The sequence below is a fragment of the Palaemon carinicauda genome, chromosome 16 (assembly GCF_036898095.1).
Source record: "Palaemon carinicauda isolate YSFRI2023 chromosome 16, ASM3689809v2, whole genome shotgun sequence".
NCBI classification, from domain to species: domain Eukaryota; kingdom Metazoa; phylum Arthropoda; class Malacostraca; order Decapoda; family Palaemonidae; genus Palaemon; species Palaemon carinicauda.
In genome coordinates this window covers 27,772,670-27,799,326 of record NC_090740.1, presented here as the reverse complement: position 1 = coordinate 27,799,326, position 26,657 = coordinate 27,772,670, and the positions used below count along the sequence as shown (strand labels likewise).

Genomic DNA, 26,657 nt, shown 5'->3' with positions numbered 1-26,657 from the left:
AGCAGCTTTAGGCTCCTCTCCGTCTGACAGAGTCCTCAAGGGAATATCAGTAGGAGGGGAAACAGCAACTTCCTCATCTAAAGGAACCTTGTCCGATAAAAGCTGAGTCTCAAGCAAGGGAGAGACCTACCGTGGTGGCAATGCTTTACAAGCAGAGTCCACACACACTGGTGCATTAGTAGCGGACCAGGACGCAACGTCATGTAACTGCTTGACAGTCTGTGAACTGTCAACAACTGAACTGTCAACAACAACAGGTGCGTGAGGACGCACAGCGTCCACTCGAGACTGCTTTGACTGTCTAGACTGAGCAGTCAAAACAACTCTAGAATGCGGAGGTTGACGCACAGCGTCAAAACAAGTCAACTCCGATTGTTAGCGAACGTCCTGAACGTCAACAGGAGCATCAGCAAATGGCCTAACGTCCAAATGTGGCTGAAAAACCACACGAGACCGCATCGAGTGTGGTTCTAAACAACCTGACTGACGTGACTTAGCTACGCCAACGTCAACAGGATGCACAAAGGAACGTTAGGTTGGCTGAAAGCCAGGATATCGATGAGATAAACGGCTAGACTCAACGGACTAATCAGCAGAATAGTCTTCCATAAGGGAGGCAAGCATATTCTGCATGTCTTTCCGTACAACCCATTAAGAATCCACGGAAATGGTTGCGGTAAGAGACGAGGGTAACGTCTGTGACCGCAACACTTTGCCAACAAAAAAGACTCTCGGAGTCTGTGTTACGCTTTTGTTAGGCGGCGAGCAGTTTTCCGATGACTGCATAGGGTCAGAGCTGTCCTAATGGTTGCAACCAGGACGCTGGACCTGTCCTGAAAGGACTGACTTTCGCTTAAGGGTCTCGAAACCTTGTTACAGGTTTCTTATGCGAAAAGCCTTCGGATGACGAGGAGAAAAACGTCTCTCTCGCTTTATGGTAGGGGAGATCTAGGTAAGATACACCCGATACCATAGAGGGAAACGTCTGTTCGTTGATCAAGGCCTCTCGAACCCATAAGTCGTATGACATTACTTCTCCCCTGGGCTTGGGAGCTTGCAAGAGGTCCCGGACTAGGTGAACGACAGGCACGAACAGACGAACCCTCGGACGCAACACTGTAACACTTTGCGCAATACACTTTATCACTACGATTTTCTGTTTTGCACTTATTACACTGAAATCGAACCTTTTACTGATTTCTACCTGAAGCACGCAATTCTACCCTCATCAAAAGGTAGTAAATGCGAAATCAGGCGTATAATGCAAGCATATTAATACCAGCAAAAAAACAGTAAACATCTTTTAAGATAAAAAAAAAATTCAGTGGTTGGGGAAGAGAATAAACACTAGTTCATTCAAAACTATGTTTTCAATCTCTCACCGTACATTGCCTGGGGACGTGAATAAAACTAAAAACGTTTTATCCTTTCTCCCCGTACAGAGACTAGGGACGAGAGTAACTCGAGAACAACGTTACCCGCTTGAACGGAACGTTTTCTCTCCTCTCTCTCCCTCCGTCTCTATATCTCTCTCTCTTTCTCTCTTGATTTCGCACCTAAGAGAAGAGCCCAATTACGTTTCGTCAAAAAAACATGTTATTTGACCAAAGGAAAAAACTGAAAGGTTTTTCAATTAAAAAGTTCCTTTAAAATAGAATTTAAAACATTTAAGCTTTGAAAGAATGAACAAAACGTCAGAATCGATTTACTCTTTCTGCAAAGTGAAACCGTGATACACTCTCTCTCTATCGTAACGATAGAGCGCAAACTGCGTAGCATAAATAAACTAAACGTTAGTTCATCTTTGAAAACAGTACGAAGACTATTCAAAGAAAATCTTTCATAAAATATTTCATTTAAAAAGTTTTAAATCCTTAGCTCTTTAAAAGCTATTTACGATTTAAAGGGCTCAACGTTGATTAACTTCGGTTTCCAAGTTAGGACCGCCTACTCTCAGGAAAGGTCGCATATAAACAAAACATTAAAAATTTATTTTTTATGTTTATTATAAATGGAAAGTTAATCGAAGAGGAAAATCTATAATTAATTTATAACGTGATAAGATAATTAATAAAAACCTAAACACACTTCCGTCTAAGGGAAGGGTCGGCCATTTAAAAGTCAAAGAAAGTCCATACTCTCTTTGTCACCAAAAATTAAATCTATCCAAAACAAGTTCAAGATTTAAGATGAAGATAAAACACCTGCACTGCGAAAGCTCAAACCAGAATATAGTTCTTCACCAAAGATGATGGGAAAAACTCCAGGTTTCAACAGCGAGTAAAGTACGTCTTGTCGACACGTCGACAGAGAGAAAATTGAGTCTTTGTTTACATAGAGTTTGGTATCTGGCCGACAGTTGGCGCTGATGAGCACACCCGCAACCTGTATAGCGATCGCTAGCGAGTTTTTTTGTACAGTTTTTTGTCTGTCGAGCAACAGAGTTGCAGCTATATATTCACCGGCTAAGTTAAATATTTAAAAATAATAAATGGTATTCCAGTATTGATAGTGAGGACAAAAGAAAAGCCAGGAATGACAGGAGAGAATATTTAAAATGGAAAGCAGAAGAGGCTGACAAAGTTATGAATTCACTATGATGTAAGAATTGCTCATAGAATTATCAATGAAATCTCTATGGGGTAGCATATACCCATTAAATAGAGATGGATCTATTATAACAGCAGAAGATGAAGAAAAGCAACGTCGGATGGAACACTTTAGTGAGGTCATTAATAGGAGATATGAAGGGAATAATTTGATTGCTATACTTAAAGCTGAGGAAATCCTTGATGTGCCCATGAATGAATTCAGTGTGTTTAAAGTCGAAGCTGTTGCTAAAAAACTTGAGACATGGAAAGCCCCTGGATACGATGGAATAACTGCTAAGTTGGTATTGGCCGAAAATGAATTCTCCCAAAATAGTTACAAGATAATTTTGTAGAATGTGGCATGAAGAGGCAAAACCTGATGAATGGGAGCTGGGAGTGTTAGTAAAAAATGCAAAAAAAGATCCGACTGATTGTAACAATTACAGAGGCATCACACTTCCGTCAGTTGTCATGAAAATATGTAGTATGCTTATTCTAAAAAGATTGATGAAAAACTGAGAGATGAACAAGCCGGATTTAGAAAAGGTAGAAGTTGTACTGACCAAATTTTCATATTAAGACGTACAGCAATGTGTCGAATATAGAAATCCACTTTTGATGGCATTTGTGGACGATGAAAAGGTCTTTCATAGTGTGTACCGGCCAATTTTGTGGAAAGTCCTGCGTTATTATGGAGTTCCACGTAAATTCGTAAATTTGATTGAATCTGTTCATGAGCATAGCAAGTGCAAAGTTAATGTTAGTGGAGTCTTATCATATGAGTTTCCAATAAATATTGGAGTACTCCAAGGGAATGTTATCACCTATGTTATTTATCCTTCTCAGGGATTTTGTAATATATAGAACAGTTGGGGATGGTGGAGAAAGATTGGCAATAAGAAATTAAATGACCTAGAGTAGGCTGGTGACGTCATTATTAGCAGAATACCACAGGATTTGCAATGCTTGCTTACCAGAATGCATGAAATATAACATAAGGTTGGGCTCAAGATAAATAGAAGAAAGACACGAGTATAAGAATGGAAGATGGAATATCATTGGAAGGAGAAAGGATTAATGAGGTGGAATCATTTAAATATTTAGGAATTATGATCTCTAATATAGGGTCTTTAGAATTGGATACTAATGGAAGATTGAAATAAGCAAATCAGACAACAGATAGGTTAAGTAAAATTTGGAAATCTAATTGCCTGAAATTACATATAAAACAGGCTACATATGAGCTTACTGTATGGAATTGAGTCATTGTATGACAATGAAACAATATCCAACAGAGTTTGTAGATTTGAGAACAAAACCTTGCAGAAGAATATTGGGAGTTAAATGGCAGGACAGGATTAGAAATGAAACTATAAGAGAGATAACTTGAATGCCATGTATGGATGAGATCATGGTGAGAGGTAGAGATAGTTTGGGCATGCTCTTCACACTCCGAAGGAGAGATTAATTCACCAAACTTTTAATTGGGCTCCACAAGGCACTAGAAGAGTTGGAATACCCAGGCCTACATGGCTGAGAATTATGAAGCATGAAGTAGGAGATGATGATTGGAAAAGTATTGATTTAAAAGGTCAAGATAGAGATGACTGGCGAAATCTAACCGAGGCCCTTAGCGTCAATAGGCATAGAAGAAGTTGATAATATGATAATAATAAATGGGCCATAAAATTTTGAGAAGCCAGAACTCAATATATGTGTAAAAAAACTCATCTTCCGAAATTTCAGTGTAACCAATGCACTGCCCTGCAGTTCATGTTCATGCTTATAATGGCCTTGCATTAAGGCTAATACTAACAGTGGTTCACTGAGTGTAGCCCTAGTATTGTGACAAATGAAGCAGATTGGTTGTAGATTTTTCTAAGATTGAGAAAGCACTTGTTTTGAGGTATTAGCAATATGAAATGAAGGCAAGGTTAATTGAAAAAGTGTATTGAATACTGTACAGTATGTTCACATTATTTACATTGAGGTAAGAAAGCACATGACTTCATCACAACAATATTATTCTAAGGCCAAGCTGTAATGTAAGTAACTGGATTGCCTGCATGTATACCAGGAAGTTCTAAGAGTTCTGCTGCTAGAGGATCTGTCGTCTGAGATTCCCTTGTCGCTTCTCGCAAGACTTGTAAGGGATCATGGTCTTCAGAATCAGCTGCTGTGGACGTAGAACCAGAATGATAAGAAAATTCTTCCTGAGCCCCATGCGTTATTTGAGCTATAGATGATTCTAGTTTTGAAGGAGGGATTTCCTGCGACATTGTCTCTTGTGGATGTTGGACGGCAACTGAAGGACTTGTGGCGAGTGATGTGAAAAGTATAGGAGCACTCAAACTTACTCTATCTGTCCCTAATGTATCGAATGGAGAATGAAGCAAAGGGAACTCAACACTTTGGCCTGTAGTCAAAGTTTTCGTTAAAGTACTGCTGCCCACATGTGAAACAGGGATTTCACTACTAATAAAAATCTCATGAGAGGGGGCAGTTTGCACTGTGTATAATGTAGGGGGAGTACATTCTTTAACTGTAATCACTACCATGCTTTCCTCTTCATTGTTTTCATCATCAGCCTTAGTGTCTTCCTCCACAACTCTATTATTTTCCGTAAAGTTTTGAACAGGTTCAATTCTATGTACAGTTTTACAATGATGTAAATGATATCTATTTACATTAGCCTTTCCACAATGGCACTTGAAAGTTTTATCTTGCTGATGTTCAATCAGATGAGTTTTTAGATTTCTTTTATTAGAAAAATTCTTGCCACATTTGTCACAGGCAAAAGACTTTCCTTCTTTGTGACAGGTATCCTGATGTTTAACTAGATCTTTGTTTGTATGCACCAAAGTACCACAAATTTCACAAACATATCTTTTTTCCCGAGAACGATGAGCACGCTTCTTATGACCAATCAGATTGCACAAACGAAGGAAAGACACACCACATGTCGGGCAGGTATACTTCTTTTCTTGTGTGTGGATGTTTACATGAACTTTGAGGCTGTAGGGTGTATGAAACACAGCTCCACAAAATTTACATGAAAAATTCTTAACATCAGAATGCGTGTACTTGTGATTGTCTAGAGATGATTTGTCTACGAATCCCTTTGGACACTTGTCACAAAAATATTTAACAGGAAGACCAATATGGCATCTTTTAATATGTACACAATGTAGGTAACGGTATGTCCTGAAAGCTTTGCCACAGAACTTGCACTCAAAAAATCGAGACTCAGGATGCTTATTAATAATATGCTGGTCCAGTGAGTTTTGACTTGTCTCCTGCAAAAAAAAAAAAATATTTACACAGATACAACAATTAACAAAGAAGCTTTAAAAACTTCTCATTAATTGTTTATGTATTGCGTGGTAATTGAAGATTAAAGGTTAAAATTCTTTATAAAATTAGTAAAACTAGGCTTAAAAATAATATCAGAGAAAGATAAAGATTAAAATGAATATTTATGTTACCTATTTACAAACCCTGGTTTCATAAAAAGTTGTATTTTGTCAAAAGAGGATGAATTTCAAATTTCAAATTATGAAGCCATTAACTTTAAAGTGTAAGGAATCTTATGCTCACCATCACAGGCATTAGTCTTTTTTGACCCTTTTACCCCCAAAGGACGTACTGGTATGTTTCACAAAAGCCATCCCTTTACCCCCATGGACATACTGGTACGTCCTTGAAAAAAAATGCTATAAAAATTTGTTTTTCATATTTTTTTATAATTTTTTGAGAAAATTCAGGAATTTTCCAAGAGAATGAGACCAACCTGACCTCTCTATGACAAAAATTAAGGCTGTTAGAGCAATTAAAAAAAAATATACTGCAAAATGTGCTAGGAAAAAAATAACCCCTTGGGGGTTAAGGGTTGGAAATTTCCAAATACCCCGGGGGTAAAAGGGTTAAGATAATGTTTTCCCATTTTATATGCAGTGTTCATTTTTCATGTTTGGTTTTTGTTTCTAACACAGCATAAAATTTTGGTAAAAGGTTTACTTTTCATAATTTTTCAGTATCTGTATTTGCTTTATAAGTTGAAAAAATAACAAAGTGATTTTCGGGATATTTTGCTGTTTCTTTCTTTTGTTTACTCTTAATCTTTTAAAATTTTTCAGGTGAACTAGATTACAAAGAATGCAAACTTCAAATTTATTTTGACTGAACTTCATATCTTTACATTAACATCTATTTTTTTAATTATTCTCTTGGAGTTTACTATTCACATATTCCTTACAGTATGTATTTTATTAATGATCTTTCATGGTTTTTTTTTATGCATTTGTTGTTTAATGCAGGGGTCATCTCCATGGGTCAGTGAAACTGCTCAACATTTCAGTTCCAATTTTGCCTTTTCCATGACTTTATTCGCTACTTTTCATATCTTTGGTAAGATACCTAATTCAGTACAATAAATACCTTGGAGATTAAATGCTCCAGAACTCTAACAATGCAGTGATCAAACTAAATTTGCAAAAAACTTTTGCTCTGGAGAGGGAAACAAACATTTGAAGGTTGAACAATTTGAAAGGACCTGTAGGCTATGGATCAAGATGCTTAGCCATGGCAAAAGACTCGTCGGAGACATAAGTGACTGACCAAGTTTATGCATAGATCTCGCCCAATTCAGACCCGCAAAACACTTCTGTCAATGTTTTCATTGATTTCCTTAAATTTAGTCTTTATCCATATGCAATGATCCTTAAGGAGAATATGATAGGAGTGGTAAGCCAAAATGGAAGGTTTCAAGAGCAACTATAGAGACTAAGACAAGTAATCATTGAAAATGCAGAAAAATTTGCCTACATGACCGATATTTCCCAAAAGTATGGTACTGTACACTGAAATTTACTATCTGTACAATTTTTAAAAATCAAGGATGCAATTAAAGAAGCTAATGTAGCAAAAGGAGTGTCCTCTCCATCTAAGCAAAAATGTTATTTTCATTAGTAAAATAAATTTTTGAATATACTTACCCGATGATCATGTAGCTGTCAACTCCGTTGCCCGACAGAAATCTAAGGTCGGGATACGCCAGCGATCGCTATACAGGTGGGGGTGTACACAACAGCGCCATCTGTGAGTAGGTACTCAAGTACTTCTTGTCAACAAGAACTCAATTTTCTCCTCGGTCCACTGGTTCTCTATGGGGAGGAAGGGAGGGTTCTTAAATTCATGATCATCGGGTAAGTATATTCAAAAATTTATTTTACTAATGAAAATAACATTTTTCAATATTAATCTTACCCGATGATCATGTAGCTGATTCACACCCAGGGTGGTGGGTGGAGACCAGCATACATGTTAACAAAAGAAGCTAAGTATCCCGTATTTCATTTTAGCAGTTATTCAAAATAACAAACATAAAATAAATAAGTACCTGGTAAGGAAGTCGACTTGAACTATTACTCTGCCTTTTTTAAGTACGTCTTCCTTACTGAGCCTAGCGGTCCTCTTAGGATGCTGAACGACTCCTAGGTGCTGAAGTATAAAGGGCTGCAACCCATACTAAAGGACCTCATCACAACCTCTAACCTAGGCGCTTCTCAAGAAAGAATTTGACCACCCGCCAAATCAACCAGGATGCGGAAGGCTTCTTAGCCTTCCGTACAACCCAAAAAACAACAATAAAAAGTATTCAAGAGAAAGATTAAAAAGGTTATGGGATTATGGGAATGTAGTGGCTGAGCCCTCACCTACTACTGCACTCGCTGCTACGAATGGTCCCAGGGTGTAGCAGTTCTCGTAAAGAGACTGGACATCTTTGAGATAGAATGATGCGAACACTGACTTGCTTCTCCAATAGGTTGCATCCATAACACTCTGCAGAGAACGGTTCTGTTTGAAGGCCACTGAAGTAGCGACAGCTCTAACTTCATGTGTCCTTACCTTCAGCAAAGCAAGGTCTTCTTCCTTCAGATGAGAATGTGCCTCTCTAATCAGAAGCCTGATGTAGTAAGAAACTGCGTTCTTAGACATCGGTAGAGTAGGCTTCTTGATAGAACACCATAAAGCTTCTGATTGTCCTCGTAATGGCTTTGACCTTCTTAAATAGTACTTAAGAGCTCTTACTGGACAAAGTACTCTCTCTAGTTCGTTCCCCACCAAGTTGGACAGGCTTGGGATCTCGAACGACTTAGGCCAAGGACGGGAAGGAAGCTCGTTTTTAGCCAAAAAACCGAGCTGCAAGGAACATGTAGCCGTTTCAGATGTAAAACCTATGTTCCTGCTGAAGGCGTGGATCTCACTGACTCTTTTAGCTGTTGCTAAGCAAACGAGGAAAAGAGTTTTTAATGTGAGATCCTTAAAAGAGGCTGATTGGAGCGGTTCAAATCTTGATGACATTAGGAACCTTAAAACCACGTCTAGGTTCCAGCCTGGTGTGGACAACCGACGTTCCTTTGAGGTCTCAAAAGACCTAAGGAGGTCCTGTAGATCTTTGTTGGTGGAAAGATCCAAGCCTCTGTGGCGGAAGACCGCTGCCAACATACTTCTGTAACCCTTGATCGTAGGAGCTGAAAGGGATCTTACGTTCCTTAGATGTAACAGGAAGTCAGCAATCTGGGTTACAGTGGTACTGGTTGAGGAAACTGCATTCGCCTTGCACCAGCTTCGGAAGACTTCCCATTTAGACTGATAGACTCTGAGAGTGGATGTCCTCCTTGCTCTGGCAATCGCTCTGGCTGCCTCCTTCGAAAAGCCTCTAGCTCTTGAGAGTCTTTCGATAGTCTGAAGGCAGTCAGACGAAGAGCGTGGAGGTTTGGGTGTACCTTCTTTACGTGAGGTTGACGCAGAAGGTCCACTCTTAGAGGGAGAGTCCTGGGAACGTCTACTAGCCATTGCAGTACCTCGGTGAACCATTCTCTCGCGGGCCAGAGGGGAGCAACCAACGTCAGCCGTGTCCCTTCGTGAGAGGCGAACTTCTGAAGTACCCTGTTGACAATCTTGAACGGCGGGAACGCATACAGGTCGAGATGGGACCAATCCAGCAGAAAGGCATCCACGTGAACTGCTGCTGGGTCTGGAATCGGAGAACAATACATCGGGAGCCTCTTGGTCATCGAGGTAGCGAATAGATCTATGGTGGGTTGACCCCACAGGGCCCATAGTCTGCTGCAAACATTCTTGTGAAGGGTCCACTCTGTGGGGATGACCTGACCCTTCCGGCTGAGGCGATCTGCCATGACATTCATATCGCCCTGAATGAACCTCGTTACCAGCGAAAGCTTTCGATCTTTTGACCAAATGAGGAGGTCCCTTGCGATCTCGAACAACTTCCTCGAATGAGTCCCTCCCTGCTTGGAGATGTAAGCCAAGGCTGTGGTGTTGTCGGAGTTCACCTCCACCACCTTGTTTAGCTGGAGGGACTTGAAGTTTATCAAGGCCAGATGAACCGCCAACAACTCCTTGCAATTGATGTGAAGTGTCCTTTGCTCTTGATTCCATGTGCCCGAGCATTCCTGTCCGTCCAGTGTCGCACCCCAGCCCGTGTCCGATGCGTCCGAGAAGAGACGGTAGTCGGGGGTCTGAACAGCCAATGGTAGACCTTCCTTGAGAAGAATGCTGTTCTTCCACCACGTTAGAGTAGACCTCATCTCTTCGGAAACAGGCACTGAGACCGCCTCTAGCGTCATGTCCTTTCTCCAGTGAGCAGCTAGATGATACTGAAGGGGGCGGAGGTGGAGTCTCCCTAACTCGATGAACTGGGCCAGCGATGAAAGTGTCCCTGTTAGACTCATCCACTGCCTGACTGAACATCGGTTCCTTCTCAGCATGCTCTGGATGCATTCTAGGGCTTGATTGATCCTTGGGGCCGACGGAAAAGCCCGAAAAGCTCGACTCTGAATCTCCATACCTAGATAGACAATGGTCTGGGATGGGACGAGCTGGGACTTCTCTATATTGACCAGGAGGCCCAATTCCTTGGTCAGATCCATAGTCCATCTGAGATTCTCCAGACAGCGACGACTTGTTGGAGCTCTTAAAAGCCAGTCGTCCAAATAGAGGGAGGCTCTGATGTCTGCCAAGTGAAGGAATTTTGCAATATTCCTCATCAGTCTGGTAAACACAAGAGGTGCCGTGCTTAGGCCAAAGCACAGGGCTTGGAACTGGTACACAACCTTTCCAAAGACGAACCTTAGGAAAGGTTGGGAGTCTGGATGGATGGGGACGTGAAAGTACTGTACGCGTCTTTCAGGTCTAACGAGACCATCCAGTCCTCCTGCCTGACCGCTGCTAGGACCGACTTCGTCGTCTCCATCGTGAACGTCTGCTTGGTGACAAAAGCATTGAGAGCACTGACGTCCAGCACCGGTCTCCAACCTCCTGTCTTCTTCGCTACCAGGAAGAGACGGTTGTAGAAGCCCGGGGATTGATGGTCCCGGACTATGACTACCGCTTCCTTTTGTAGCAAGAGCGACACCTCTTGTTGCAACGCTAGCCTCTTGTCCTTCTCCTTGTAGTTGGGAGAGAGGTTGATGGGAGATGTAGCTAGAGGGGGACTGCGGCAGAACGGAATTCTGTACCCCTCCTTTAGCCACTTCACAGACTGAGCGTCTGCACCTCTGCTCTCCCAAGCTTGCCAGAAGGTCTTGAGTCTGGCTCCCACTGCTGTCTGGAGAGGAAGGCAGTCAGATCCTGCCTTTTGCGGACTTGGAACCCTTCTTGGATTTGCCACGGTGACTGTCGGCACGGGTACCTCCTCTGCTGGAGGTTCTGCCACGAAAGGGCGGGATGAACCTAGTTGCAGGTGTGTCTACTGCTGCAGGACGGAAGGGTCTAGGTACGGAAGGTAAGGTTTTAGCCTTACGTGCGGAAGATGCCATCAGATCATGGGTATCCTTCTGGATAAGCAAGGCAGCCATCCCCTTGATCAGCTCCTCCGGAAACAGACACTTGGAGAGAGGAGCAAATAACAACTCCGACTTCTGGCAAGGGGTGATACCAGCCGACAAGAAGGAGCAAAGATGTTCTCTCTTCTTAAGCACTCCTGACACGTACGAAGCCGCAAGTTCACCAGACCCATCCCGAATGGCTTTGTCCATGCTAGACATGATCAGCATGGCAGAGTCCTTATCTGAAGGGGAAGTCTTTCTGCTTAAGGCTCCCAAACACCAATCGAGGAAGTTGAAGATCTCGAAGGCACGAAAGACTCCCTTCAACAGATGATCCATATCAGAAAAGGACCAGCAGATCTTCGATCGTCTCATAGCCAGCCTGCGGGGAGAGTCAACCAGACTTGAGAAGTCGCCCTGGGCAGAGGCAGGAACTCCCAAGCCGGGTTCCTCTCCCGTGGCATACCAGACGCTCGACTTGGAAGCAAGCTTGGTAGGAGGAAAGATGAAAGCAGTCTTTCCCAGTTGCTTCTTGGACTGCAACCACTCTCCCATAACCCTCAAAGCTCTCTTGGAAGAGCGTGCGAGAACAAGCTTGGTGAAGGCAGGAGCAGCAGACTGCATGCCCAGAGCAAACTCGGAGGGAGGAGAGCGAGGGGTTGCAGACACAAACTGTTCTGGGTACAAGTCCCTGAACAAGGCAAGGACTTTACGAAAGTCTAAGGAGGGAGGCGTAGACTTGGGCCCTTCAAAGTCGGAGTGCGGTTCATCCAAATGTGCAGCTTCGTCATCTGATACTCCATCATCCGAAAGCTGAGTAGGAAGTGGCAAAGGCAGAGCAGAAAGCTGAACGGCTGAATCCGGCAGTACGGGTGCATGCTTAGCTGCTGCGGATCCAACATCATGCCGCTGCTGGTCAGTCTGCGAGCTGGCAACAACAACAGCAGAGTGCTGGTGCGTGGGAGAGGTTGCGGTGGGTTGCGGAGCATGCCGTATGGGATGCGGAGCATGCCGCATGGGTTGCGGAGCATGCCGCATAGTGTCAGAACCCGGCAGCTCTACAGCACCTTCCCACTGCTGATGCGGTAGCTCACGCATGTCAACGGATGGTGCGGCAAGAACATGCGTCTGGCAGGGTGGACTGCGCATCGGTGGTGGAGCTCTCACAGGTGGAGTGTGGGAGCAGGCAACCGCAGTATCTGCTGAGCGCACAACCTCGGCGGGTTGTAGGTTAACAGGTGCAGTGTCAACCTTCTCAGCATGATACTCCTGCATGAACGCAGCAAGCTGAGACTGCATAGTCTGCAGCATGGACCACTTAGGGTCTACCGTGGTTGGAGCAGCAACAGACGGAGCAGTAGCCTGTTGTGGAACCACTCTACCTCTCTTGGGAGGTGTGCAGTCATCGGAAGACTGCGGCGAGTCCGAACTGACCCAGTGGCTACACCTGGGCCGTTGGACTCGCTCGGAAGGGACCTTCCGCTTGAGCGGTCGTGAAACCTTGGTCCATCGTTTCCTCCTGGAAACTTCTTCCACAGACGAGGAATGGAAGGGCTCATTCGTCTGTTTGTGGATGGGACGATCTCTGACAGATACGTCCGCAACCACTGAGGATACATCCGTGCGCTGATCAAGGCCTGCCGAACCCTTTGGTCCTTCGACATTGCTTCTCCCCTGGGCTTGGGAGCTTGCAAGAGGTCCCGGACTGGGAGGACGACTGGCACGCACAGATGTACCCTCATGCGCAACACTGACACTGACACTTTTCACATCACTAGCACTGATAACACTTCCCACTGCACTTTTCGCTTTCAGCTCTTTGACATCTGCCAAAAGCTGATTACGGTCATTAGCCAATGACTCCACTCTGTCACCGAGAGCCTGAATGGCACGCATCATATCCGCCATGGATGGCTGAGCACTAGTAGCAGGTTCGGGAGTCACCACTACAGGGGAAGGAAAAGGTTGAGGGGCATGGGGAGAGGAAAAATCCACAGAGCGAGAAGAACTCCTCCTGATTCTCTCCTTCTCTAACCTACGTGCATTTTTAAGGAATTCGTTAAAATCGAATTCCGAAAGCCCAGCGCATTCCCCACATCGATCTTCCAATTGACAGGATTTACCCCTACAATTGGAACAAACGGTGTGAGGATCTAAGGAGGCCTTCGGAAGACGCCTAGAACAAGCCCTAACGCTACACTGCCTGTACTTAGGGACTTGAGACTGGTCAGACATCTTGAATTGTAGAAGTAGTCAAGGGGGAATTCCAAAATCTAGCAAAGTTCGTTAACAATTAATCCAAATTAATTCCAAAAGCTTGCTAAGCTAATGATAAAGCTTCCTGAATAGCGAAGGCTAAACTCTAGAGTGAATACATCACCAAATCGTGAACAACAACTCCAGAATCAACAGCGTATCCAAGTAGGTCTTGCCGGCGGCACGACAGAGGAAAAATTGAGTTCTTGTTGACAAGAAGTACTTGAGTACCTACTCACAGATGGCGCTGTTGTGTACACCCCCACCTGTATAGCGATCGCTGGCGTATCCCGACCTTAGATTTCTGTCGGGCAACGGAGTTGACAGCTACATGATCATCGGGTAAGATTAATATTGAAAAAAATTAGATCATTGAGGAAGTTGAGAAATTGTCAATGATATGGATTAATTAGAAACAGTTGGAGGGTGATAGTGTTTCAGAGACAGAGACAATCTTATTTGAAAAGGCAAAGTCTTTAAGGTGAGTTGAAAATGGTTTGATAAACTTAAAAAATATAAGTGACATGCACAGTTTTGTAAGGTGCAGAGAAGCTATCAGCTCAGACAAAGCTACTTTCATGAGAATGGCTATACTCCCCAACACATTTTTAACTTCAATGTAACTGGCTTATATCACCCAAAAACAGTAGAACTTGTCTGGGCATAAGCCAATGTATGAATGATAGGCTAATTCTGTTGTATGGGGACTTTAAGCTCAAACACCTATTTGTTTACCATTCCTAAAACCTTGGAGAGCAAGATGATAAAGAACAACTTGAGGGTGATGTGGAGGTCCAACCATAAAGCACAGATAACTGTGCAGATCTTATGAAGTGGATGCATAAGGTTTGAGCCCATTTTGAAAAATAGTTCCAGGAGAAACAGTTGCCACTTAAAGGCCCTCTTCGTTACGGACATTGCACTTGCTAACCCCCGGAATGAATGATTTTAGGTTTTCTGGCATTGTGACATAAAAGGTCATTGATGCTAGTTATAACTAAACTATTCAATTCAAAATCATAAAAAACAATTACATCAGTATAAAAGTTAAATAGCTTTCAGAAGTCCTGCTTCTGAAATATAACTAGAAATGCTTCTAGTATCACAGTGTACAAGACATCCACCCTCCCCAAGCATCTTGGTAAGGATGACCTGCCTTCCCACCTCGAGCTTCAAACAGAAATCTATTTGTCAGGTAGCCAAGAGTGATGCATTCAGTTAATAAATGCCTCACTGTCAGGGGAACCACTCATTGTAATATGGCTGTTGTTGCCCAGTCATCAAAAACTTGTGTCAAATGCGTGTGACTAATGTAGAGCCAACAAAGAGTAGTCTCCCATTTTCATGGCATCATCTTATACCTACAAAGATTAGTTCCAAAGTTATCTGTTAAGTTAGGAAGAGGAAGAGCTTTTAGCACTTGTTATAGAATGGGTAATATAACTAAATTACATAAATGTGTTTGTGGTTAGGTCCAATAGATTACCACCCAATTTCTATAACTCCCATATTATCTAAAGTTTTTGACCGTCTTTTGGCAAAACGTTTAAATAGGTTTGCTGAGGGTAATCATCTGTTCCCTAGTTTGCAATTTGGCTTTTGTAAAGGCCTTGGAATATGTGATGCCCTTCTTAAAATCTCCAAAGCTGTACAGGAACCACTATATTGTGGTTAGGAAGTTCATATGATTGGCCTTGATTTTAGTGTTGTCTTTGACTGTGTTAATCATGAGGCCCTTGTTTTCAAACTCAAACAGTTGGCAGTAAGTGGGCCTTTTCTTAGCATCTTTATTGAATTTTTGAGTAATAGATCACTAATAGTTGGTGTTGATGGGCACCATAGTGAGTATAGGAATGTGATATCAGGTGTTCCTCAGGGTAGTGTTCTTGGCTCATTACTTTCATACTATACTGTATACATATGATATGTGGTTTGGCCTAGAAAAAAAAGCTTGTTGCATATACAGATGATGCTACTCCCTTTGCATTAATTCCATCTCATAAATGTAGATCTGGGGTTAATGAATCTAGCTAAAATTAGGGCATGATGCAAATTATGGGGCATGAAGTTGAATCCTAACAAACCTCAAACTAAGATTGTAAGTTGGACGAGGACTGTGGCTCCTCATTATCCGGGTCTCGGTATAGATAGTGTTTCTTTAACTCTGCATGACTTAAGATTTTAGCAGTAATTCTCAACAGAAAATGTACTTATGAGAAATATATTAGGTCTGTCTTCTTCAATTGCTCAAAAAACTGGGTTATTGAGAAAGCCACGTAAGATTTTTGGGGATTAATCTATTCTGAAGAAGAGTTTTAATTCTTTCATTCTACCTTATTTCAATTGTTGTTCCCTTGTCTGGTCTTCAGCTGCTGGTTCTCATCTTAATTTGTTGGATAGGAACTTACGGTCTATCAAATTTCTTATTTCTGATCTAGATATTAATCTCTGGCACCGTCTTTCAGTTAGTTTGTTATGCTGCATAAGATTTTCCATAATTCTGTCCATCCTTTACATTCAGATCTTCCCAGACAGTACCATCCTGTTTGCAATACTAGGTATGCAGTTAATTCTAATGGTCAGGCCTTCTCCATCTTGAGGCTCAACACCACACAGTATTCTAGAAGTTTTATTCCAGCTATGACCAAGTTGTGAAATGATCTTCCTAATTGGGTAATTGAATTGATAGAACTTCAAAAGTTCAACCTTGTAGCAAATGTTATGTTGAACAGGCTAACATTATGAAAGATCTGTTTTAATGTTGTTACTATTCTTGAAATATTTTATTTTGTTTGTTCATTACTTCTCATATACTGTAGTTTATTCATTCTCTTATTTCCTTTCCTCACTGGGCTATTTTTCCCTGTTGGAACCCTCAGACTTATAGCATCCTGCTTTTCAAACTAGAGTTGTAGCTTAGCTAATCATAACACATACATATACCAAGGCACTTCCCCCAATTTTGGGGGGTAGCCGACAACAACAAATGAAAAAAAAAATAAGGGGGGGACCTCTACTCTCTATGTTCCTCCCAGCCTGACAAGGGACTCAACTGAGTTCAGCTGGTACTGCTAGGGTGCCACAGCCCACCCTCCCCCGTTATCCGCCACAGATGAAGCTTCATAATGCTGAATCCCCTACTGCTGCTACCTCCGCGGTCATCTAAGGCACCGGAGGAAGCAGCAGGGCCTACCGGAACTGCATCACAATCGCTCGCCATTCATTCCTATTTCTAGCATGCTCTCTTGCCTCTCTCACATCTATCCTCCTATCACCCAGAGCTTTCTTCACTCCATCCATCCACCCAAACCTTGGCCTTCCTCTTGTACTTCTCCCATCAACTCTTGCTTTCATCACCTTCTTTAGCAGACAGCCATTTTCCATTCTCTCAACATGACCAAACCACCTCAACACATTCATATCCACTCTAGCTGCTAACTCATCTCTTACACCCGTTCTCACCCTCACCACTTCGTTCCTAACACTATCTACTCGAGATACACCAGCCATACTCCTTAGACACTTCACCTCAAACACATTCAATTTCTGTCTCTCCGTCACTTTCATTCCCCACAACTCCGATCCATACATCACAGTTGGTACAATCACTTTCTCATATAGAACTCTCTTTACATTCATGCCCAACCCTCTATTTTTTACTACTCCCTTAACTGCCCCCAACACTTTGCAACCTTCATTCACTCTCTGACGTACATCTGCTTCCACTCCATCATTTGCTGCAACAACAGACCCCAAGTACTTAAACTGATCCACCTCCTCAAGTAACTCTCCATTCAACATGACATTTAACCTTGCACCACCTTCCCTTCTCGTACATCTCATAACCTTACTCTTACCCACATTAACTCTCAACTTCCTTTTCTCACACACCCTTCCAAATTCTGTCACTAGTCGGTCAAGCTTCCCTTCTGTGTCTGCAACCAGTAAAGTATCATCCGTAAACAACAACTGATTTACCTCCCATTCATGGTCATTCTCGTCTACCAGTTTTAATCCTCGTCCAAGCACTCGAGCATTCACCTCTCTCACCACTCCATCAACATACAAGTTAAACAACCACGGCGACATCACACATCCCTGTCTCAGCCCCACTCTCACCGGAAACCAATCGCTCACTTCATTTCCTATTCTAACACATGCTTTACTACCTTTGTAGAAACTTTTCACTGCTTGCAACAACCTTCCACCAACTCCATATAACCTCATCACATTCCACATTGCTTCCCTATCAACTCTATCATACACTTTCTCCAGATCCATAAACGCGACATACACCTCCTTACCTTTTGCTAAATATTTCTTGCATATCTGCCTAACTGTAAAAATTTGATTCATACAACCCCTACCTCTTCTAAACCCACCCTGTACTTCTAAGATTGCATTCTCTGTTTTATCCTTAATCCTATTAATCATTACTCTACCATACACTTTTCCAACTACACTCAACAAACTAATACTTCTTGAATTACAACACTCATGCACATCTCCCTTACCCTTATATAGTGGTACAATACATGCACAAACCCAATCTACTGATACCATTGACAACACAAAACACATATTAAACAATCTCACCAACCATTCAAGTACAGTCACACCCCCTTCCTTCAACATCTCAGCTCTCACACCATCCATACCAGATGCTTTTCCTACTCTCGTTTCATCTAGTGCTCTCTTCACTTCCTCTATTGTAATCTCTCTCTCATTCTCATCTCCCATCGCCGGTACCTCAACACCTGCAACAGCAATTATATCTACCTCCCTATTATCCTCAACATTCAGTAAACTTTCAAAATATTTCGCCCACCTTTTCCTTGCCTCCTCTCCTTTTAACAACCTTCCATTTCCATCATTCACTGTCTCTTCAATTCTTGAGCCAGCCTTCCTTACTCTCTTCACTTCTTTCCAAAACTTCTTCTTATTCTCTTCACATGACTGACCCAATCCCTGACCCCACCTCAGGTCAGCTGCCCTCTTTGCCTCATGTACCTTGCGCTTTACTTACACATTTTTCTCTCTATATTTTTCATACTTCTCTATACAGTGAACCCTCGCTACTTCGCGGTTCGACCATCGCGGATTCACCACTTCGCGGATTTTTTTCATAACCCATGTATATACATATATCGCGGATTTTCCAGAAATATCGAAAATACCGCGATGTGACCGATGGTGCGAGATTGGAGAAAGTAAGGAAAATTGAATCGTGATTGATTTTCAATATAAATGAAACTTTGAGGAGCAACAAAGATATCATTTGTTAGAGAGATAGAGAGAGGTAAGGAATGGGAGGTAGTGAAAAGTAGCCCACAGAGAGAGAGAGAGAGAGAGAGAGAGAGAGAGAGAGAGAGAGAGAGAGAGAGAGAGAGAGAGAGAGAGAGAGAGAGATAGAGGGGGGTTTAAATGTAATAAACAAAAAAATTTGATAGGTTATAACACATTGGTGCTTATGTAATATCAACTGTATACTGTAGACGGTTTGAATAAGTTAAGAAATGGTATAAATGATACTTTGTTAGTGTATTCGTACACACTCAAGAGCGGCAGCTAGATGACAGCTGATCTAATCACAGCCAAAAGTAAAAAAAAAAGAAGTCAACAATACTCGATTTTTAAAACAAACCCGAAATTTAAAAACAAAAGTACACGCTTTCTTAATGTGCAATTAACTATTTAAAGAGTGGCAATTTTCTAGAATAAAATGATATTTCCCAAAAAATTTTATTTTCATTAGTAAAATAAATTTTTGAATATACTTACCCGATGATCATATAGCTGTCAGCTCCGCTGCCCGACAGAAAAACCTACGGGCGGAATACGCCAGCGATCGCTATACAGGTGGGGGTGTACATCAACAGCGCCATCTGTCAAGTAGGTACTCAAGTACTCGATGTCAACCGAGAACCAATTTTCTCCTCTGTCCACTGGGTCTCTATTGGGGAGGAAGGGTGGGTCCTTTAATTTATGATCATCGGGTAAGTATATTCAAAAATTTATTTTACTAATGAAAATAACATTTTTCAATATTAAACTTATCCGATGATCATATAGCTGATTCACACCCAGGGGGGTGGGTAGAGACCAGCATTACATGTTGACATTATTATGAGCTAAGTATTCCGTATTTCATTTTAGCAGTTATTCAAAATAACAAACATAAAATAAATAAGTACCTGGTAAGGAAGTCGACTTGAACAATTACTCTGCCTTTTTAAGTACGTCTTCCTTACTGAGCCTCACGATCCTCATAGGATGCTGAGCGACTCCTAGGAGCTGAAGTATGAAGGGTTGCAACCCATACTAAAGGTCCTCATCAAAACCTCTAATCTAGGCGCTTCTCAAGAAATGACTTTGACCACCCGCCAAATCAAGTAGGATGCGAAAGGCTTCTTAGCCTTCCGGACAACCCAAAAACAATAATAAAACATTTCAAGAGAAAGATTAAAAAGGTTATGGAATTAGGGAATTGTAGTGGTCGAGCCCTCACCACTACTGCACTCGTTGCTACGAATGGTCCCAGAGTGTAGCAGTTCTCGTAAAGAGACTGGACATTCTTAAGACAAAAGACGCGAACACTGATTTGCTTTTCCAATAGGTTGCGTCGAATATACTTTGCAGAGATCTATTTTGTTTAAAGGCCACGGAAGTTGCGACAGCTCTAACTTCGTGTGTCCTTACCTTCAGCAAAGCTTGGTCTTCCTCATTCAGATGGGAATGAGCTTCTCGTATTAACAGTCTGATAAAATAGGATAAAGCATTCTCTGACATAGGCAAAGATGGATTCTTAACCGAACACCATAAAGCTTCAGACGGGCCTCGTGAAGGTTTTTAAATAGAACTTAAGAGCTCTTACAGGACATAATACTCTTTCTAGTTCATTTCCAACCATACGATAAGTTTGGAATATCGAACGATATTGGTCAAGGCCGAGAAGGCAGCTCGTGTTTGGCTAGAAAACCAAGTTGTAGAACATGTAGCCGTTTCGGATGAGAATCCGATGTTCTTGCTGAAGGCATGAATCTCACTGACTCTTTTAGCTGTGGTTAAGCATATCAGGAAAAGAGTCTTAAAGGTGAGATCTTTCAGGGAGGCTGATTGAAGCGGTTCGAACCTGTCTGACATAAGGAATCTTAGTACCACGTCTAAATTCCATCCAGGTGTAACCAAACGACGCTCCTTCGTGGTCTCAAAAGACTTAAGGAGGTCCTGTAGATCTTTATTGTTGGAAAGATCTAAGCCTCTGTGACGGAAGACTGATGCCAACATGCTTCTGTAACCCTTGATAGTGGGAGCTGAAAGAGATCGTTCTTTCCTCAGATATAAGAGAAAGTCAGCTATTTGAGTTACAGAGGTACTGGTCGAGGATACGGATACTGACTTGCACCAGTTTCGGAAGATTTCCCACTTCGATTGGTAGATTCTAAGGGTGGATGTTCTCCTTGCTCTAGCAAACGCTCTGGTTGCCTCCTTCGAAAAGCCTCTAGCTCTCGAGAGTCTTTCGATAGTCTGAAGGCAGTCAGACGAAGAGCATGGAGGCCTTGGTGTACCTTCTTTACGCGTGGCTGACGTAGAAGGTCCACCCTTAGGGGAAGTGTTCTGGAAACGTCTACTAGCCATCGAAGTACCTCGGTGAGTCATTCTCTCGCGGGCCAGAGGGAAGCAACTAGCGTCAACCTTGTCCCTTCGTGAGAGGCGAACTTCTGCAGTACCTTGTTGACAATCTTGAACGGAGGGAATGCATATAGATCTAGATGTGACCAATCTAGTAGAAAGGCATCTATATGAACTACTGCTGGGTCCGGGATAGGTGAGCAAACTATTGGGAGCCTCTTGGTCATCGAGGTTGCGAAGAGATCTATGGTTGGCTGGCCCCAGGTGGCCCAAAGTCTCTTGCATACATCCTTGTGGAGGGTCCATTCTGTTGGAATTATTTGTCCCTTCCGACTGAGACAATCTGCTATGACATTCAAGTTGCCTTGGATGAACCTCGTTACTAGTGAAAAGTCTAGACCTGTTGACCAGGTGAGGAGGTCCCTTGCGATCTCGTACCATGTCAGAGAGTAGGTCCCTCCTTGCTTGGAGATGTACGTCAAAGCCGTGTGTTGTCCGAGTTCACCTCCACCACTTTGCCTTGAAGGAGAGACCTGAAGCTTTTCCAGGTCAGACGTACTGCCAGTAGCTTCTTGCAGTTGAAATGCATTGTCCTTTGACTCGAGTTCCATAATCCCGAGCATTCCCTACCGTCTAATGTCGCACCCCAGCCTACGTCCGATGCGTCCGAGAAGAGAACGTGGTTGGGAGTCTGAACAGTCAGGGGAAGACCCTTGCTAAGGTTGAAAAAGTCCTTTCACCAAGTCAGACCAGACTTTATCTTTCCGGAAACCGGGATCGAGACCGCTTCTAGCGTCTTGTCCTTTTTCCAGTGAAAAGCTAGATGGTATAGAAGAGGACGGAGGTGTAGTCTTCCTAGTGACACAAATTGAACCACGGATGACAGTGTCCTTACCAAACTCATCCACAGCCTGACAGGGCAGCGTTCCTTCTTCAGCATCTTCTGGATGGATAGCAGGGCTGGGGGTTGATCGTCTTGTTCAGCAACGTCCTCATCAGAGGGTTCCTCATCCGAAACTGATGAGGAAACGGCAACGGAGTGGGCAACGTCTGACTCGCTGAATCCGGTCGCACTGGTGGATGCGTGACGGAGCCGGACGCAATATCATGGTACTGCTGCACAGTCTGTGAACTGTCAACCATGGGGACGCGAGGAAGTACAGCGTCAACCCGAAACTGTCTAGACTGTCTGGGTTGTGCAGTCAACACCCTACCGGGTTGCTGAGGTTGACGCACTGCGTCACAACAAGTCACCTCTGCTGGTTGTTGAACGTCTTCCTAGTGACACACTGAACGTCAACAACCACCTCCGAGCGTCGCTTAACGTCAACGTGCGACTGGCAACCCACACTGGGTCGCATCGGTGGAGGAACCACCTCAACTGGCGGACGCGAGTAAGATACCTCAGCGTCAACAGGGCGCACAACCAACCGGTAGGAAGGTTGTTGGCCAGAAGGTTCTTCTCCGTATTAAGTCCTCTATCAAGGACACAAGCTTGGACTGCATGTCTTGCAGCAAAGCCCAAGGGTCTACGGGAGCAGGTGTGGCAACAGACGGGGTTAGCGACTGAAGCGGAGCCATTTACCATCCCTGGAAGCCTTGTTATGTGTGACATAATAGTACAGCAAAACTTCAAAGGCTCGACAAAAGTTGAGAAGTTGACCTGTAAACAACTGGAGCGTCTCCTGGCTATGCGCCTGGCCGAGTCTACCAGAATTGAGAAGTCTACCTGGGCAGAGGCATGAACTCCCAAGCTGAGAACTTCTCTCGTGTCCTATCAGACTCTCGCTCTATAAGCCAGATAAAAAGAAGGGAAATCAAAAGGCTGTATCCCTAAAACTCCTCCTGGTGCAAAAACCAGTCGCCTAGCCGACGTAACGCTCTCTAGGAGAGCGAGAGAGCACTAGCTTAACAACAACGGCTTCGAAGTAGCTAGGCCTAGTGTAAGTTCTGACGTGAGGCGAACGAGGAGCAGTAGTTACAAGAGGACATACAGCACTGGTGCATAAGTAGCAGACCAGAAGGCAACGTTATGTAACTGCTTGACAGTCTGTGAGCTGGCAACAACCAAAGCTGTGTGGGGAAGCCTCAACTCCTGACTGACTAGTCTGCTGCGGGCGAGTGGCGGTAACCACAGTGGGTTGCGGAGGCTGACGCACCGTGTCAAAACACGGCAGCTTAACTCCACCCTCCTGTTGTTGTGGTAGCACACGCACGTCAACGGAGTGCTCCGTGCGTCTGTGGGAGTCAGCATGCGTCTGGCAGGGTCGACTGCGCATGGGTGGAGGAGCTCTCACAACAAGAGTGTGGGAGCAGGCAGCCGCAGCGTCTGCTGGGCGCACAACCGTGGCAGGTTGTAGGCAAACGGGTGCATCGTCAACCTTCTCCGCAGTCGGAGTGTGGGAGCAGGCAGCCTCAGCGTGAGCTGGGCGCACAACCGTGGCAGGTTGTAGGCTAACGGGTGCAGCGTTAACCTTCTCCGCACGAAACTCCTGCATAACCGCAGCTAACTGAGTCTGCATAGACTGCAGTAAAGACCACTTAGGGTCTACAAAAGCGGCAACAGACGGAGCTACTGTCCGTTGTGACTGAGGGTCTAAAACAGCGGGTGCGGCAACAGACGGAGTTACTGCCTGTTGCGGTACCACCTTGCCTCTCTTGGGAGGTGTGCAGTCGTCGGATGACTGCAGCGAGTCCGAACTGACCCAGTGGCTACACCTGGGCCGTTGGACTTGCGCGGAAGGGACCGACTTGCACTTAATAAGCTGCGAGACCTTGGTCCAAGGTTTCTTACGAGAAACCTCTTCCGCAGACGAGAAGTAAATGGGCTCTCTCGTCTTTGTGTGGGTGGGGCGATCTTGGGTAGATACGCCCGAAACCACGGAGGGAAAAAACGTCTGTTCGTTGATCAAGGCCTGACGAACCCATAAGTCGTTCGACATTACTTCTCCCCTGGGCTTGGGAGCTTGCAAGAGGTCCCGGACTAGGTGAACGACAGGCACGAACAGACGAACCCTCGGACGCAACACTGTAACACTTTGCGCATATCACTTTATCACTTTGATTTTCTGTTTTGCACTTATTTCACTGAAATCGAAACTTTTACTGATTTCTACCTGAAACACGCAATCCTACCCTTCATTAAAAGGTAGTAATTGCGAAAACAGTCGTATAATGCAACAGAAAACATATATAAAGATAAAGAATTCAGTGGCTGGGAAAGAGACTAAACACTAGATCAAATAAACTACGTTTACAATCTCTCACCGCACATAGCCTGGGAACAAGAATAAAACCCTAGAAACGTTTTACCTTCTTCCCCTACAGCGACTAGGGAGGAGAGTAAAACGAGAACAACGTTACCCGCTTGAACGAAACGTTTTTTTCTCCTCTCTCTCCCTCCGTCTCTATCTCTCTCTTTCTCTCTAGATTTCGCACCTGAGAGAAGAGCCCAATTATATATCGTCAAAACATGATATTTGCTAAAGGAAAAAAAAAACTGAAAGGTTTTCCAAATAAAAAGTTCCTTTAATTTAGAATTTAAACCATTTAAGCTAAGAAAGAATGAACGAAACGCTAGAATCGGTTTACTCTTACTGCAAAGTGAAACCGTGATACACTCTCTCTCTATCGTAACGATAGAGCGCATGTTGAACGTCCTGAACGCCAACAACTGCGTAGACTAAAAACTAAACGTTAGTTCATCTTTGAAAACAGTACGAGACTATCAAAGAAATTCTTTCATAAAACATTAAATTTAAAAAGTTTTAAATTCTTTAAAGGTTAAATACGATATAACGGGCTCAACGTTGATTAACTTCGATTCCAAGTCAGGACCGCCTACTATCAGGAAAGGTCGCATATAAACAAAACATAAAAATTTATTTTTATATGTTTATAATAAAAGGAAAGTTAATCGAAGAGGCCTAATAAAGGCGGAGAGATATAAAATATAGATCTATAACGTGTTAAGCAAAATTACTAAAAACCTAAACACACTTCCGTCTAAGGGAAGGGTCGGCCATTTAAAAGTGAAAGAGAGTCCATACTCTCTTTGTCACCATAATTAAAATTATCCAAAACGAGTTCAAGTTTTGAAATGAAGATAAAACCCCTGCACAGCGAAAGCTCAAAACTGGAATAGTGTACTTCACCAAATAGTTGTGAAAACAAATCCAGTTAGTAACAGCGTATTTAGTAGGTCTTGCCAGTGGCACGACAGAGAGAAAATTGGTTCTGTGTTGACATCGAGTACTTGAGTACCTACTTGACAGATGGCGCTGTTGATGTACACCCCCACCTGTATAGCGATCGCTGGCGTATTCCGCCCGTAGGTTTTTCTGTCGGGCAGCAGAGCTGACAGCTATATGATCATCGGATAAGTTTAATATTGAAAAATAGTGGTTTGCTGATGAAATCGGATGCCGTATTTTTAGCTATGATTGAAATGGATGTAGACTCGGCCTAATTATTTCGTTTTGTATTTAATTGACACTAAGAAAACTAATTTTAGTTTCTTCATCTACATGTAAGTATTGTATAACACGAAGAGAGAGAGAGAGAGAGAGAGAGAGAGAGAGAGAGAGAGAATCAGCTGTTGTACTCAAATGGCGTGTTTTTGTTTCGTGAGAATTTCATCGCCACGACTTTAACAACAATATACTGTACTGAACTTTACAGTATTATACAGACTACTGTAATATGATAAAGTAAAATATTTGTAATTTATTTTATATGAAATGGGGCTATTTTTTTTTTGTTTAAAATTTACATTTACGTATGTAAAACAACTCTCTCTCTCTCTCTCTCTCTCTCTCTCTCTCTTTCTCTCTCTCTCTCTCTTAGATTGTTTTCCTGCTTTGCTACGTATGTATGATTTTATATAGATACGGTAAATAATATTTGTAATAACATATTTTATTAAAGCTTTTACTGTAATATCATTAATTATCACTTTCATCATGCGCGTTAAATTCCTTAGTTTGTTTACTGAGCGTACTTTATGACGCCGTCGTTTTAGGCGGCGTCATAAAGAAAAACATTTCATTTGGAAGTCCTAATAAAAATTAAGTAAAACATTAGTAATAACCAAATCAACATACTGTACTGAATAATCAATATAATCGATGCAGAAACTAACCTATACACAGATGTGTAAATGCGTTTGTTTCTTCATTATAATCAGAGATAAACGTAAACAAAACATTGGTTGCCATTTTTTATCGTGCTTTTTGGCGTGTTTAGGAAACGCATGATATAAAGTCGCCCTTAATATTTGTGCCTGTTTTAGTTTAGGGTACGTTAGTACATGCATTAAGTGTTCTGT

The 26,657-nt window shown here is 42.8% G+C and overlaps 1 protein-coding gene across 1 annotated transcript in view; it reads right to left on the bottom strand.

Annotated features, from left to right (window-relative positions):
• Positions 1-4,524: 4,524 nt before the first annotated feature.
• Positions 4,525-26,657, bottom strand: part of LOC137655704 (uncharacterized) — a 102,463-nt gene continuing 80,330 nt past the window's right edge. Inside the window, exon 5 of the mRNA XM_068389702.1 lies at positions 4,525-5,887. Within this exon, the coding sequence (XP_068245803.1) occupies positions 4,619-5,887 (1,269 nt within the window). The 3' untranslated portion in view covers positions 4,525-4,618. The remainder of the gene's footprint in view (positions 5,888-26,657) is intronic.